At 41.6% G+C, this 17,415-nt stretch overlaps 1 protein-coding gene across 1 annotated transcript in view; it reads left to right on the top strand.

The window, feature by feature from the left end:
- The window catches only part of VEGFD (vascular endothelial growth factor D), a 35,842-nt gene extending 22,251 nt beyond the window's left edge, over positions 1-13,591 (top strand). Inside the window, exons 3-7 of the mRNA XM_036840462.1 lie at positions 1,671-1,861; positions 5,041-5,189; positions 6,353-6,453; positions 12,229-12,424; positions 13,006-13,591. Of these exons, the coding sequence (XP_036696357.1) occupies positions 1,671-1,861; positions 5,041-5,189; positions 6,353-6,453; positions 12,229-12,424; positions 13,006-13,132 (764 nt within the window). The 3' untranslated portion in view covers positions 13,133-13,591. The remainder of the gene's footprint in view (positions 1-1,670; positions 1,862-5,040; positions 5,190-6,352; positions 6,454-12,228; positions 12,425-13,005) is intronic.
- The last annotated feature ends 3,824 nt before the right edge of the window (positions 13,592-17,415 follow it).

Genomic DNA, 17,415 nt, shown 5'->3' with positions numbered 1-17,415 from the left:
TCCAACATGATGGCTTGCTTCATCCAAGCCTGCAAGCTGAGAAGGCAAAAGAGTGCCAGCGAGAGATGCTGATTGCTAGCAAGATGGAAATCAGTCTTTGTTAACCTAATCATGGCAGTGCCATCCCATCACGCTTGCTGTATTCTCTTCATAACATTCGGGTCACTAGGTCCAGCCCACCCGCAGAGGAGGGGATTACACAGGGTGTGAACACCAGGAGGTGGGCGTGATGGAGGGTCAGATTAGAAGCTGCCAACCACTAAGGGTTTTCACCACTCCCCTCCACCCCAGTGTATAATCAACTCTACAATTCCATGGCAAACTAAAAGAAAGTCTTTAAATATTGTCTTTATCATAAAATTGAATCATTTCCCAAAAACGTCCATAGAAAGGCTATGCAACATTAAGTATCAAAGCATCAAAATCTAATTAAAAAAAAATAAACTTTGAGAGAAAGTCGAGTATGTTTTACAAGAATGTATGTAATCTTTTTTGATTCCCCGAGGCTTGTTTCTTTTTCTTGTTTCCCACAAATTAGCTAGAAAGGCCAGAATATTGCTCCTTTCATCAAAATGAACCAGCTTGGGCTTCCCTGGTGGTGCAGTGGTTAGGAGTCCGCCTGCCAATGCAGGGGACACGGGTTCGAGCCCTGGTCCGGGAGGATCCCACGGGCCGTGGAGCAGCTAAGCCTGTGCACCACAACTACTGAGCCTGTGCTCTAGACCCCATGAGCCACAACTACTGAGCCCGCGTGCCACAACTACTGAAGCCCGTGCGCCTAGAGCCTGAGCTCTGCAACAAGAGAGGCCAACGTGGTGAAAGGCCTGCGCACCGCAACGAAGAGTAGCCCCCGCTCACCACAACTAGAGAAAGCCCACGCGCAGCAATGAAGACCCAAAGCAGCCAAAAATAAATAAATAAATAATTTTATTTAAAAAAAAATGAACCAGCTTATTTCATCATTTGATAGAAACATCAGTATCGGGCATTTGCAAATGAGAACACTCTGACTTGAGGAAAGATTAGTTCCACTTAACTTTTCATTCATGAGTTTGCCATATATAGTTAGTTAAGCAACCAATAAAAAGATACTTCTTTTTTCTTTAATTTTATTTTTTATTTTTTTGGCTGCACTGCACGGCTTGTGGGATCTTAAGTTCCCCAACCAGGGATTGAACCTGCACCCTCGGCAGTGAAAGCATGGAGTCCTAACCACCGGACCGCCAGGGAATTCCCGAAACGTATTTGTTAATGGTGCTAAAACCTACCCACACCTGGCTTCAAGGAGAAGCAGTGCTATCCAGCTGTGTCCTGTAAATTGCTTAATAAATAATGCTTACATGTCATTGCTTTCTGTGCATCCATTTACTTCCTTATTAGCAGGCTTCTCCAGATGTACCCGATGTAGTTATATCCAGAACATGGTGTTCAGCACCAACGGAAAGTAGAATTAGAGTCTACGAAGGGATCGTATAAATGGGAAGGAACGCAGATATTGGTTGTAAATTTTCTGCACACAATCCTTGGTTAAAGGACTGACCCCAAATACCCATCTAGTGAAATCCCCAAGCGCTGCACGTGTGAGAATGACGGTGTTGAGTGTACCCCTGGCACACGTGGGCATGTCAGGGCCCTTTGTCCTGCCGGCCCAACGAGCTGCCTCTCCGCAGTTATAGATGAGGAATGGCAAAGGACGCAGTGCAGCCCTCGAGAGACGTGCGTGGAGGTGGCCAGTGAGCTGGGGAGAAGCGCTGACTCGTTCTTCAAGCCCCCCTGCGTGAACGTGTTCCGGTGTGGCGGCTGCTGCAACGAAGAGAGCCTCGTGTGTGTCAACAGCAGCACCTCGTACGTTTCCAAACAGGTATGAGGACATCAGCCCTCTCCGGAGCCCTGACGCCGGTAGCGTCGACGGCTACAGCTCAGCCGATCGCCAAGCGCTGTCTCAACGCTTTATGTGTGTCATCTCATTTAACCCTGAGATAAGCTAAATGGGTAGCTTATCATCTTCCTTTATAGATGAGGAAATGGAGGCTCAGAGAGGTAGCTTATGGCAGAGCTGGGATTCAAATCCAGGTGACTCCAAAGCCTGAACCCTTGTCAGTTGCTGTCTCTCTGATGCTATAATGTCAAGGATCAGAAAATCATATGGAAGTTACTAGAACAGACGTTTAAAGGAACAAAGATATACACACTGACTTGTGTATTCATTAGGTTCCGTGTTGTTCACATGGCGTGACTGAGAAGAGTTCAGTGAAGGGTGGGGGAAGGAGAAAGGGCTGGTGAAGTACCCAGAGCTGGCAGAAAGGGGGAGCTTTTCCCACCCTTAGACTGAAGAGGCAAGAGGATGGAGCGGTTATGGGAACCGAGAGGAAATGGAGACGCGGGCTGCAGGACTGGCTGGAGGAGGGGCGGCCACTGCCAACCCTTAGCCCGGCAAGGGGGTGGGGGGCAAGGGGGCCTGTAGATCCATTCCGTGGAGGTCAGCATCCTGGGATACAGCCCAGTGGGGAAGGAAGGAAAGAGGATGGCGTCTCCGGAGGCGCAAATGGAAAATATCTAGCACAAAAGACCTTTGAAAATAATCCTCCAGTCCCCATGAAAGAAATAATTCTTCCCTCTTCATCTTATAAAATTCCCCTTGCTCAGTAGATAAGTTTTTGTTTCTGTCGCTACCATATTGTTGTGAAATGTAATAGACGTGGCATAGTAGAGCAGTAATAACAAACTTAGCAAAACATTAAAAAGCTGTAAGTCAAACTACATTCCTTTTGGTTCTGTGTCGCAAATTCCTCACGCATATTGGTATATTCATTGAATTGTCACATTTGCCTCTACCGTCTAGCCTCATGATTGTGAAAAGAGGTAGCACAATAAAATTACCTATGCACTGAATATACCCATGTTAGGTAATTATCTTAATTGGATGGAAAGAATGGAATCCTGATTTGTTTGGTACTAGGTTAACTTATCCTTAATTTTTCCCCCCTACTTAAAATATCCCTTAAACTGAAGAGTTTCTTTTTCTAAATTCTTTTAGAGAATCTTGGAACTTGTAAAAATTCTGACCTCTGCTGTTTGACAATCAGGGAAAAAAATGACATAAGTATGGCTAAGCATCAACTGTCAGTGGAAACAGCTTGCATAACGTAAGAGGCTTTAGTTCATGACCGTGTTATACCCTAGAGTATAGCTGAAAAATTTCGCAAGAAGATGGAGTTCATGCAAAATAAACACTCTAAAAACACCCTCTTACTTAGACTCATGGAAGTGCCATTACATATGAAAAGGTCAGGCTAAACACAACTTTAATGGATTGCTTCCACTTAATAATAGATAATTGAGTACTTTATTTTGACTGCTGTCCTCAACAAATGAGTAGTTTTAAAGAATGTGCTTAAGTGTAAATGTACAGCAGTTTTTCTTTCCAAATATGCATATTTGAACATTGTAATAGTGGTTTTTTTAAAAAGAAAAACTACCTCTCATCCCAAAGTTATGGACTGTTCAGTGAAATACATCTTAGAAACTAAGTGAATAAATGAAGACTCTATGTAGTAAGGACTACATGGAATGCTGATTGAATGGACAGAGCATTAAAATCAAGTTGAAACGCATCCATACATCAGAGAGCCTCTCTAGAAACAAAGTAACTGATATTCTCAGCAAGTAAATTTTACTTGCGGAGATCCCATCTTGCTTCTTCTGGTCACAGCAATTTCATTCCAAAAAGTAATGAGGAAAAAAAAAAAAAAAGTAATGAGGCATATTCTTAAGAGTATCCCCTCTAGCTCTAGAGTAGACTGCCTGGGTTCAAATCCCCACTCTTCCAATCAATAGTTATATGGCCTTAGGCAAGTTATAGAACCTCTCTGTACATCTGTTTCTTCACCTGTAGAGTTGGAGGGGGGTAATTTAAAAAACCCTCCCTATAATGTTGTTATAAGGGTAAATGAATTAATATAAAAGTGCTTACAACAGGGGCTAGCATATAGAAACGTAGAATGATAATATTCATGTTACCTATCATTGTTTGGGCATGATGGTCTTGTATCAGTCAGTTATTACTATATAATGCTGCATAATAAACACGCTAAAACTTAGTGGCTTCAAACAACGATGGCTTTTTCTCATTCATATATCTGAGATTCATTTAGTTTAGAGTGGGCTCAGTTGGGCTTGGTGGCAAGCTGCAGGTTGAGTCCAGGTCTGGTCCCTGTGTCTCGTATCCCTTAGACCAGCAAGCCTGCCACATCATGCTCTTCACATGGCTGGAGCAAATGCATGCACGCACAGTTCAAGTCTGTGCTTGTGTCATGTCTGCTAATGTCCTGTCAACCAAAGCAAGTCACATGGCCAAGTCCAAAGTCAAGGAACAGAAAACTATATTCCTCCAATGGAGATGGCATGGGAAGAGATAAGTAAATCGTTTTGAACAATAATCTGTTCACCATGGTTGCAAGGAAACTTCATAGCTATAATTTCATTTAATCCTTACAATTCACAGTCAGACTTAAAGCAGGAGCAGGGAATATTTTACAAGGTTACCATTTTACAAGGTCACCATTTTACAAGCATTCTAGGGACACCAAAATTTTAAGAGATTTGACAAAACTTAAATACTTGATAAAGTTGGTTAAGGCCCTGGTCTTCTGACACCCAGCCCAGAATTCTTTCCATCATGCCAGCCCTTAGCCTTATTAGTTCTGTTTTTTTTTTTTAATTTTATTGAAGTATAGCTGATTTACAATGTTGTGTTAATTTCGGTTGTACAGCAAAGTGACTCAGTTATACACATATATATTCTTCTTCATGTTCTTTTCCATTATGGTTTATTACAGGTCATTGAATATAGTTTCCTGTGCTATACAGTAAGACCTTGTTGTTTATCCATCCTATATATAATAGTTTGCATATTAGCTCTATTCTTAATGGACGACTTTGCTAAAGTCGTTACCGTAAGGGACAAAGGCAAAAATGCAGACTGTAGAAATTATTCTTATTTTTTAAAATATGTATTATAGTTCTCTTTCTCTGCTCTAGCTCTTTGAGATATCAGTACCTTTGACATCAGTACCTGAATTAGTGCCTGTTAAAGTTGCCAACCATACAGGTTGTAAGTGCTTGCCAACAGCTCCCCGCCATCCGTACTCGATTATTAGAAGATCCATCCAGATCCCAGAAGAAGATCGGTAAGCATTTCTTATACTTCCTTATGCTTGTTCTTGCCTTGGCTAAAGCTGTGTGTGGAGAATAGTTCATTAATTACAGAGTCATCGCTCTCTCTTCAAGCTCTTTGTCTTTTAGGTTCTAACCCAGATCTACGGGTAATAACTGTTTGGCAAGTATATTTTTTATGAGGTGTTACATGTATATTGCAGTAGGATCAGAAAGTTCAGTGGTTATGAACTCAGCATGTCAAGCTGTGGGCACGTTTGTTCTTAATATGCATAGTCTGATGCAGGTGTAAAACTCTACTCCAGACTCAAATTTGGCATCTGTTCCCTCATTCCAGAACAAGCATTAGATAAAACCCATTTCAGGCTGTCTACATATTTAAGTCCCGAAGTTAGGAGGGGGAAAGAAGGCTCCTGGAGTCACTGGGGAGTGGCACAACCATGTGCATCTGATTCTGGCGATTTTTTAAGCCTTCCTCTTAAGTTGACCAAATGGGAAATATTATTTTAAATGAAAAATGACTTAAATTTAATTTGACTAGACATTTTCTTGTGAGTATTTTGTGATTCTTTATGAGACAAATTATGACACCCTCAGGTGTTCTGAAATCAAAGGTAAGGATCATTGATTTGGGGAAAAAGAATTTACTACAGAGAAACAAAGGGCAAATCACAACTATTGAATAAAAATATAAAGTAATTAAGTTGGATACTTAGATCTTGCAAAAGTAAAGGAGTAAACGCACTGTGTGAGTGCCAAGTAGAAAAGAAAGCTCATAATAAAGGAACATTTATCCTCAAGATTTTCCTGCTGTCCTGGCCAATGTTCTTATCTCCGTTTTACAGACGATAATGCTTAGGAGCGATGTTAGAACACTATTCACTTGGGGTAAATAAGCTCTGTTGACAGCTAATTTACATAGTTTTTAACACCAATCCTCTTAAAAAGATTATACCTTTCCAAAATTACAGTTTGGTTTCCAAACGTTTCCACAGAGAATATTTGTAATTACAGAATTACTATCTAATAACATGCTGTTCATAAATATGAATTAAGCTCCTTAAAAATCTTCACTATTCTCCACTCGGAAATGTAGTCAACATTTTAAAAAAAATGTTCCAAAAGTATGATTACCCTTGAAAGCTTTAAAATCTGATTTATTGTTTTCTCCTCCTAGCTGTTCCCATTCCAAGAAACTCTGTCCTATTGACATGCTCTGGGACAGCAACAAATGTAAATGTGTTTTACAGGAGGAGAATCCACTCGCCGGAATGGAAGGTAATCATAGCAGTGGTGAAATGATAATAGTAATAATAATAATAACAACAATAGCAACTAGTATTTATTGACCAAGCGATCTTGTAAGCCTTTTATATGTATCAACTCATTTAATCCTCCCAATAATCCTATAATGTATGATTAGTATCCCTTTTTTTTTTACAATTACAAAATGGACACACCAAAATGTCTAGTAACTTTCTAGACACACAGGTAAGAGTGATAGAAGCAGTGAGAGTCCAGAGACCTCTGTGCTGTAATTATACAGTAAGTCTACCAATGCATCATTCTGCTTTTTCATCTTAAAGACCCAAATGATTCGAGCATCCCAAAACATTGAATTTGAAAGGGAATGATAACCTTTAATGAAAGCCACTTCAGAATGAAACACGAGTCAACCACATTTTACTAAGTTATTTATATAAAAGTCCTACAGGAACGTAAGGTCATTTTGGACGTGTTGGTTTCTTTCAACTGTGTCATGTGAAAACATGCCAATAATTTGAAAAAAATGGGGAATAAGAGAAGACTTCTTCTGAAACGAGGGCAAAGTAAAAGCAAAACACGGCTATTGGGCTCAGGGGAGTTGGGAACCAGCTGAGCTAGGCTCTCGTCACTGCACATAACTCACAATGCTCTGATTTTTGATTATGAACATCTGGCCGAAAGTGAATCCACTTTTTATTGACTTCTGAGAGAACTTGACATGATTCCACTGTAAAGATCGCAAGGAATCATGCAATTTGAACCTTGCTTGTTTCCAACTATGATCTACAAGCAAGATTAGTAAGGATTAAGCTCTAAGGAATCTGTCCTAGAAACTGTAAATAACAAGCTATTCCCTATGCTTCTGTCTCTCAGCTTCCAAGTGTTTTCATGAAAGCTCAACGCAGGGTTTGAGGGAATCTTAAAGTTCATGTAGTTTAAATGCCCATGCAGATCTTTTCTTAAAATTGAAGTCTAGTTGACTTACAATGTTTCAGGTGTAGAGCAAAGTGATTCAGTTTTATATATATATTCTTTTCAGATTATTTTCCATTATAAGTTATTGAATATAGTTCCCTGTGCTATACAGTAAGTCCTTGTTGGTTATCTATTTTATATATAGTAGTGTGTATATGTTAATCCCAAACTCCTAATTTATCCTCTCCCCCCTTTCCTTTTGGTAACCGTAAGTTTGTTTTCTATGTCTGTGAGTCTATTTCTGTTTTGTAAATAAGTTCATTTGTATCATTTTTTTAGATTCCACATATAAGTGATATCATATGATATTTGTCTTTCTCTGACTTACTTCACTGAGTATGATAATCTCTGGGTCCATCCATGTTGCTGTAAATGGCATTCTTTCATTCTCTTTTATGACTGAATAGTATTCCATTGTATATATGTACCACATCTTCTTTATCCACTCCTCTGTTGATGGACATTTAGGTTGCTTCCATGTCTTGGCTATTGTAAGTAGTGCTAACATTGGGGTGCATGTACCTTTTCAAATTAGAGTTTTCGTCTTTTCTGGATATATGCCCAGGAGTGGGATTGCTGGGTCATACAGTAACTCTGTAAATGCCCATGCCAATCTTGAATGTCATGTACATCCTTCCCACCAAGTCTTCAGCCATCCTCTGCTAGAAAATACATCCCAGTTACACCGGGCACACTCTTGTTGCTGATAAACTATATTGAACCTGAATCTGTCTCTCTCTCTGTCTAGAAGAGTGCTGTCCAATGGAATTACAGTGAGAGTCACATATGCAACTTACATTTTATAGTACTCACCTTAAAAAGGTTAAAAGAAACAGATGAAATTAATTTTAATGTTTTACTTAATCTAAAATATAAAAATACTCTCATTTCAACATGCAAGCAATATAAAATTTATCAAGGATATACCCTTCGTTCTTTGTGCTAAGTCTTTGAAATCCAGTGTGTATTTTGCACTTAGAGCACATCTCAATTCACACTTGCCATTTCATGCTCATTCTGGCCCGTAGCCAGCATGTTGGACAGCCCAGCTCTAGAGCTTCAACTTGTTAGTTCAGCTTTACCCTATAGAACCATGTAAAACCAATCTAATTCTTTCTCCATGTGACCCATTTTTAAACTGTGTTAGAAAGTTATTGTGTGGAATCCAAAAAATGGTACGAATTAACTTATTTACAGAACAGAAATAGAGTCACAGATGTAGAAAACAAACTTATGGTTACCAAGGGGGAAGGGGGAGGAGGCATAAATTGGGAGATTGGGATTGGCATATACACACTACTATATATAAAATAGATAACTAATAAGGACCTACTCTATAGCACAGGGAACTCTACTCAGTACTCTGTAATGACCTATATGGAAAAAGAATCTAAAAAAGAGTAGATACAGGTATATGTGTAACTGATTCACTTTGCTGTACACCTGAAACTAACACAACGTTGTAAATCAACTATTCTCCAATAAAAATTTTTTAAAAAAGAAAGTTATCGTGGAAAGCTGTATACATAGAACTTAAAGGCTGTTCTAATCAAGCTTTCCCTGGTACGCAGCTCCTGGGAGAGAGATTTGTACTTTGGAGGTTTACATGCAGGACTGCTTTCAAAGGTGAAGGGTCGGGGTCAGGACTGGGCAGAGGGAGAAGTTGAACTGTGTTGCAGTTGCTGAGAGGCGTTAGCCAAGCCTGTGGGGAGCTGAAACTGGGACAGCCCGTGGGGCGATGCCTCAGATTGAGGCAAAGGGGCTGGGTCCTATGGACTTGTCACTGGATATGGGCTGCCTCAGAGAGGGGATATAACCTTGGATGAGGCAGCTTCTTTCTGCTGCAGGTAATTCCTGGGGAGGGACTTAGCCGGTGCCCACGTGTGTTGAGGGCGGGAAGAGTGGTGGAGAAAGAGAGGAGTGCTCCGAGCCAGGGAAAAATGAGTGCTCAGGGCTGGAAGTGAAAGACTGCAGCGCGTCAGGCTGCTGGAAGACGGTCAGCATGGTGGGGACGTTACAGGAGGGGGCTGGGTAGATGTGAGAGAGGAAGCCGGAGCAGTTCACAGGGGACCCTTGTAAAGTGTGTCCCAGAGCTTGGATGTGATGCTAAACGCAAAAGGAAGCCACTCAACTGGTTTAAGTGGACAGTCACAGCACCAGTTAGAATTTTAACAAAATCAACCGAGTGACAGTGTACAAGAGGATGGGTTGGCCTGGGGCAGGCAAGGAGGAAGGGGACCTTTTGGGAAGTTGTGGCAATGATGGAAGTGAGAGGCATGGGGTAGCCTGGATCACTTCTGGTCACTTCTCATTTTCATCTCCTGCAACTCAGTTAATGTGGGCCAAGTTCATGGTCACTTCTCCAGTGGCTTCATCAAACTGATGACATATATTGAGCTTACTGTTCACTAATTACTTTTTCTTCCCACACATGTGGCTATTAAGCCAGCTGCCTTTTCTACAATAACTTCTCTTCCCTGGATGAGCATATGTGAGTTAGTGAATCCAAGTCCAATTTAATTTCATCTTGTTAGATTCAGGCCATTGCTCTAAACTGTTTTAAAAAACAAACAGACAAACAAACAAGAAAACTAACAATACCAAAAAAAGAAAAAAAAAATTAGGGAGTCCTGATTCTGGATTTTAAATTCCTCAAGATACCCACAAATTCAAGAGTTTACTTGGAAAAATTCCATCAGTTTATTGATTTAAAATGATAAATGGAACAAGGCTAAGGACCTAACACCTTGGTATCCCATCATCAACTTCCCTAGGATTGAAATTGATATGCAATACATCCGGGTATCACCCTTAGCTAGTTACCGCTTCACTCAGCTCTCCTACATCCATTCTCTGTCACTTTCAACTTATCTATAAGGATTGAGGTCAGCCACTGCCAACTACCTTGCTGAAGTTCAGCAGATACCTGGTAGACTGTGTTTCCCTAAACCACGGCTCCAAGAATGGAGTTGGGACAGCCTGAAGTGTTCTAAGTGAATCTCTACTGCCACCTAGTGATCCTTGGAAATCTTTTAGGAGCTTCTATCTAGTCTCATCTTGCCCCAAAGTGACATCTGGCATCTGCGTATGGCTTACAAAGCTTACCTTTTTCCTCTTCACACAATTCAGAATGGAGGATCCTCAGATCTAGCCTTTCAACACCCATTCCACATGAGCCCTCAAAGATCATCAATCACAGAGCAGTTAAGACTATGAGATTGGATGACATGAGATTGCCATTTTGATATATCATTAATGGCCAGATATTGGCAAGACCACATGCCTTAACCCAATGTCTTGGAATGCTAGATGGGATTCTTCAGAATCTCCATATGTCGGCCTGCTTCAGGACCCTTTTATTACAACAAATAAACTCAGCAAATGTTTATCAAGTGCCTATTTTATGCCAAAACGATGAGACCTGATCCCTGTAACCTTTAGGATTTTTTCATTAACAGAGGAAACATAGAAATAAACAGACAAATGTAAGCAGTACCAGAAAGGACAGAATGGAAATATGCACAGGGTAAGGGCACTTAACTAAATTTGAAGTTGGGAAAGGTATCAGGGGGAAAGGATGACTAGCAAAGGGAAAAAGACAAGGCGAAAAGCATGGGGTTGAGAGACCCTGACATATCACGAGAACAGAAAGTACTATAGTTTGGTATGGAGGAGCATAGGATACGTGAGAGAGAGACAGAAGATGAGTCTGGGAGGTTAATAGGGTCCAGCTCATGGAGGATCTCTTATGTCTTGGTGGGGAAATTGACTTTTATTGGGAAAGAGAGAACCTTTTAAGGTAATTAAAGCAGTAGAGCAGGAACTTCCCTGGTGGTGCAGTGGTTAAGAATCCGCCTGCCAATGCAGGGGACACGGGTTTGATCCCTGGTCCGGGAAGATCCCACATGCCGCAGAGCAGCTAAACCTGTGCGCCACAACTACTGAGCTTGCGCTCTAGAGCCCACGAGCCACAACTACTGAGCCCTCATGCCTAGAGCCCGTGCTCCGCAACAAGAGAAGCCACCACAATGAGAAGCCCGCGCACCACAACGAAGAGTAGCCCCCGCTCACAGCAACTAGAGAAAGCCCGCACGCAGCAACGAAAGACCCAATGCAGCCAAAAATAAATACATTTAAAAAAATAAATAAATAAAGCAGTAGAGTGACATGATTAGATTTGCATTTGATATTGTGGAGAATGGATTGAAAGGGTAAAACTTGTGGTGGTGAAGTGAGTGAGTGTCATCTGCACAAAAAGTACAAGGTACCTGACTGAATTGAGGCAGTGGCAGTGATGATGAAAAAGAACAAATTCAGGGAGGCAGAACTGGGTGGACATGGTAATTAGATTCAACATGGCGGGTGAGTCAAGAGTGATGGCACCATTCACTAAGTGAGGCAAACTGGGAGAGAAGCAGGTTTGGGGAAGAAACTCAACACTTAACTTTCCTCCAAGCCTTTCAAGAATGCTACGGTGACATTGTCAAGTTCTTCCAAAGTTTCTATCTCTTCTGTTTTTTGCAATGAATTTCAACTCGATGATCAGAATTGGACACGGAGTAGTAGTTATCCAGTTGTTTTGTATATTTTCTAGAAGAGATATCGGTCAGCTAAGTGTGTCAAAAACCTCTCAGACCCTCCTCTCTCAGCTGATCATGTTTTCCAACAGATGTCTGTGGAATCAAAGTTCATTGTCACTGCTGTATCCTTTATATTAGTATTATGATCTGCGGTGAGGAAATACATCACTGTTTCTACCCATAGCCTGGAAGGTGTGAGGTGTATTTTTTGACCAACACTTTTTCCGTTTAGATCACGCTCATCTCCAGGAGCTGGCTCTCTGTGGTCCACACATGAAGTTTGATGAAGATCGTTGCGAGTGTGTCTGTAAAACGCCGTGTCCCAGAGATCTCATCCAGCACCCAGAAAACTGCAGTTGCATTGAGTGCAGAGAAACTCTGGAGAGCTGCTGCCAGAAGCACAAGATATTTCACCCAGACACCTGCAGGTGAATGGCTTTTGCACTTTCGCCTAAATTTGGCCCATGGACATTTAATGTAAATACCATTTAGATTTTGTGGGATTCCTTATTAAGCCAATTTTATTGTTCAGTGCCAAGCCCCCTTTTTGATAGTAAAACAGAGGTTTGGCAACTATGGAATAAGTATATAGAGTGATGATTGATTGTGAAATCAAGAAAATCCTGCCTGCTATTGTTGGCTTATGGATCTTAAGCAAAAACTAAAGTTGATGAAATTTCAACAATTATTATTTCAGATCAGCTGACTCTTTAGCTCAATCTCTCTCTCAGTATATATCCACGCATGTTTGCTTTTTTTCTTTGGGGAAGGGGATGCCATTGGATTTATATACCAAGAATTTTACTGATGAATAGAATGCTTAGAAGTTAGCAGTTGTGCTTTAATAGATTTTGAAACCATGTGGGGTAACCATCCAGGATTTTATATTGACATTTTAAATATGTATCTGGAAAATTTACTTTGAAAACGTGATCAAATCAGATCAGAGTTTTTCCTTGAAATTTAGTCCTTGATTCTGAATTCTCATGTTTATTTTCTTTTGTAACAGCTGTGAGGACAGATGCCCCTTTCACATGAGAACCTGTGCAAATGGAAAACCAGCATGTCCAAAGCATTGCCGCTTTCCAAAGGAGAAAAGGGCCTCCCATGGGCTTCACGATCGAGAAAATCCTTGATTCAGCCTTGATCCCCAGTCCCCCATCCCTGTCGTTTTAAACAGCATGCTGCTTTGCCAAGTTGCTGTCACTGTTCCAGGTGTTAGAAAAAAAATCCGTTTTACATAGTACTATGGTGAATCCAGATGGACCTTCCATTAAACACCAGCTGAGGATTCCCTGGCTCTCTGACAGATGTCTTCTAACTGAAGGTGCTCTGCACACCAAGGAATGGAGAGTGAAAAAGGTTTGATCATCATGGAATGACAGGTACCATGTGATTAATTATTCAGAGCAGATGAGGCAATTTGCATAGTCTTCGAGTCCTTTGCTAATTGCAACTCTCTTGTGAATTATTCCGATTCTTTCTTATGCCGATTTTGATTTGTATGATCAGCACTGATTATCTGATTACTGTCCAGCTTGTAGTTTTGAGTTTACCAAACTACTGTCTGTTGTTTCATATTTAAGTGTATTTAAAGAAAATAAACACATTATTCAAGCCAGAGAATTTCATGTTATTTAATATGCTACCGCTCTAAATTTTATGCTAAAGAAAAAAATATTTTACAGAGAGAAAGGAATTCAGAAGTGGGAGGTGTGGGAGAGACATGAACACAATAAAACTAGACTCCACTTTTGGGAAACCGAAAAGAATAGCTCTCAGAAGGTTTAAGGTTCTAAACGAGGTTAAATAAATGTGACCCCCAAATCAGCTGGACATCAGTCTTTCCTTTGAGATTCAGTTTACCTTGACTTGACCCCCAGTTGAACTTGACTTGATGGAGGAGAGCCCACTGGTGCCCCTGACATCTTTGCGGGTGTATATTTCTTCTGGCCACCTCCAGCTCCACGTTTCTGCACTTATTCAACTATCAGTCTCATTCACATCTCAGTTCTCAGGGCCACATGATTCATCTCTCTTTTCCACAGCTACCCAGGAAGGGAGCACAAGCCTTTTTCCTTTGCTTTTTCACTCAAATACTCCCACAAATAACTTGTTGATGGTGTTGATTTACTGAAAAGTTTGGAAAAACAGAGGGAATTTAGCAGCTCTAGCAGAACTAAGTTACTTAGCAAATAACTTAAAAATTGATGCTCTCTAGGGCTTCCCTGGTGGCGCAGTGGTTGAGAATCTGCCTGCCGATGCAGGGGACACGGGTTCGAGCCCTGGTCTGGGAAGATCCCACATGCCGCGCAGCAACTGGGCCCGTGAGCCACAACTACTGAGCCTGCGCGTCTGGAGCCTGTGCTCTGCAACAAGAGAGGCCGCGATAGTGAGAGGCCCGCGCATCGCGATGAAGAGTGGCCCCCACTTGCCGCAACTAGAGAAAGCCCTCGCACAGAAACGAAGACCCAACACAGCCAAAAATAAATAAATAAATAAATAAACCCAAAGTTAAAAAAAAAAAAATTGATGCTCTCCCAAGCATCTTGCATAGATAGGTAGGTAGGTAGGTAGGTAGATAGATAGATGATAGATACACACATAATCTATTACATTTATTGCACACTTTTGTAAATAGTTACATTCATGTTATCTCCCCACTACACTGTGACCTCTTTACGATTGGAACTGTGTCCCGATCAAACTTGTGTAACCCAAGTTTCTCAGGCCAGACCGTGTGGAGCAGTACAATAACACGGAGATAAAGAACGATAAACATAGCAAAACACTGTATTGTTTCTCCTGGAGCCGAATGGTAGAATGGTTGGATCCTGTCCCAAATCCCTGCCCTTCCTCTCTCAGGGTTCCTAAGCAGTTCCCGAGTTCTCCCCTCCTTTGCTGAAGTTCTCTCAGAGCCTGTGGCTCTGGGCCCTCTGCTTCCTTCCTGGCCTTGGCTCTCAGCCCCTACCCTGGGGACACAGCTGACCTTGACCTTGCCTGGGCCCAGTCCCCACAGTGCAGCCATTACCATGGCCTCGTCACTTACTGGCGTTGGCCCCATCACTCCTGCCCTGTCACTGTCCCTTTTGTCCTCACTTCATGACCCTTTTGTCAATGGGCCTTCTTTCTTCTAGTTGTACTGTTTGATTCTCAGGCTTCTGAAAGGGCTCACAGGTAACTTAGTTTCTTAAATGTATTAGCATTCAGCTTCTCGCTCTGTCCCTTCATTCGCTTCCTACCACTCTCTCCTCCTCAATAGTATTTGGTTAAATTCCCTGGAGAGCTGGGGCAGCAGACGGTCCAAGGGACACTGCTCAATTAGGGTCACTTTGCTCATCTTGACTGCTTAAAAAGAGAGGTCGAATCCCAGACAAGGAGAAAAGACTTGAGTTGAAGGACAGGCTCTGCCACTTAATTGCATTATGAGGCCAAGCCACCTCATGGTGCCTTAGCTTCCTCTCCGGCTAAATGCATGAGTGATAATCTCATCTCCCTGTATCTCAGAGTTGTTCATTTCACTCCATAAATGAAAACAATTTGAAAAATACAATGTACTTTACATATTAAAGGGATTATCTGCCAAAAGAGAAGCATGACTGTGAGCAAAATTCTTGGCTTATACTGGATTCCTGGATCTGCCCTAAAACCAACTCAAACCACATTTTGGTTAGTGGCTCTGGCTTCCTAATTGCCGTTTAGATGGAGATGTTATAGGGAATTCTGGACAAAACTATGTGAGATCTGGCTTTCCACTTCCAAAACCTGTCCCCGTGCTTTCTCCCCAACCATCACTAACTACCAAGAGACTTGCACTTGGATCCCTGAGGCTAGGTCTCGGCTGGGATGGAGCTGGTCCTTAGGGTGGAGGTGGCGGAACTGGCCTATTGCCTTATTAGAGTTCACTGGTCATTGTACAGGAATATTTGTCATACTAATAGCTTTGGAATGTGAGCTGCAACTTTTCAACCCACAAAATTGTGTTGCAAAATAAAAATATGTGAGAAAGCCCCGAGAGCTTAAAGCAAACACAGTAAATGCCAGCGATGCATGATGTCCCTGATTATCTAAGCCACAAGGCCAGAAAATGCATTAATAGGACAGCACAGATCATAAATCTGTGACTACAGCAGTGTGGTGGGAGACCCTTTGGAGATGGAAACAGAATGGATGGCATAATGGTCAGAGTTGGATGAGATTAAAATACTGCCTGAGATACTTGATAAAGGAGATGACACAAATAATCCATTTTAAGACTTTTAAGGAAAGAAAGAGTTGGGTGAAAATTGTGAGCTTAATGGATTTGGTCATTTGCTCAACAAGAGCTGGACTTTGTCTAATTTACTCATAATCCTCAGTGTGGGAACAATGTCTTGCATGTAGTGGGTGCCTAAATAGTGAAGTATTGATTCTGTGACCAGTGAATGGGAACTCATCTGCCACTGGAATGCCCAAGAGGAACTCTTATTCTCCAGGGCTTCTCTCCAGGTGGCTTTTCATCATTCAGTATCTTGCCTGAGTTTCTTCACAGCATAGCCACTGGCTTTCAAGAGGAGAGTTTCCAACAGGACATGCCTCAGTGCATAAGCACGTATTAAGCTTCTGCTGTATCTCATTTACTGATGTCCCATTGGCCAAGTGAGTCACATGGCCAAGCCTAGAGTTGATGTGGGAAGGGATTAGACAAGGGTGTGAACATAGGAAAATGGTTCATTGAAGGCCACCATGTAACAGTCTCCCACAGGGTTGGTTCCTGTCTCTAGCCACACATGGAGACCTGTTAGTCTCTATTGTTTCACAAGAGCTGAACCCTCGTCAGTGTCTTCCTGCTTCCACATGCAGAGTACAGGACTTATGTGGCTTGGTTCTGATCACCATTTTGCACTTTGGTTCTGTTTCTGATACATGGAAATATTTAGCATCTTCTTTTAATCATAGCTATAACATGAATTTTCTCATTTATGTCTCTTGTTTTTCTTTTTGAAGCACAATGAGAAGAGAGGAATCTCAAAATATTAATTGAAAATGTCATCTTGGCTGGAAGTCTGGCTCAGCATCAAATCCATTTTCCGTAGTAAGATCCTCTATCAGTTTACTCCAACCTTCCCTGAAAATACCACCCTTCTCCTAGCTGAACCCTTCCCCTTCTCTCCCGCTGTGAAATTGCACAACAGCATTCACTGGACAGTCAGCATCTGTCTCTGTACCCTGGTCACGTTGTCCTTGGAATAATCTTGCTCCCAGCGGTTGCATGAGCACTCTTTACTTCCACGAGCTAAATGCTGGCAGCCAGAAATACTCTTTCCGTCTGAACTCCCAGTATTTTTCTTGTATTTCTTTTGTGGCATTTATCGCTTCCTACCTTTTGTCATAGATATTTACATATGCCTTAACTTTGCCTTGTTTCCTTGCTGGTAAA

The sequence above is a fragment of the Balaenoptera musculus genome, chromosome X (assembly GCF_009873245.2).
Source record: "Balaenoptera musculus isolate JJ_BM4_2016_0621 chromosome X, mBalMus1.pri.v3, whole genome shotgun sequence".
NCBI lineage: Eukaryota > Metazoa > Chordata > Mammalia > Artiodactyla > Balaenopteridae > Balaenoptera > Balaenoptera musculus.
This window is presented reverse-complemented; position numbering and strand designations above follow the sequence as displayed.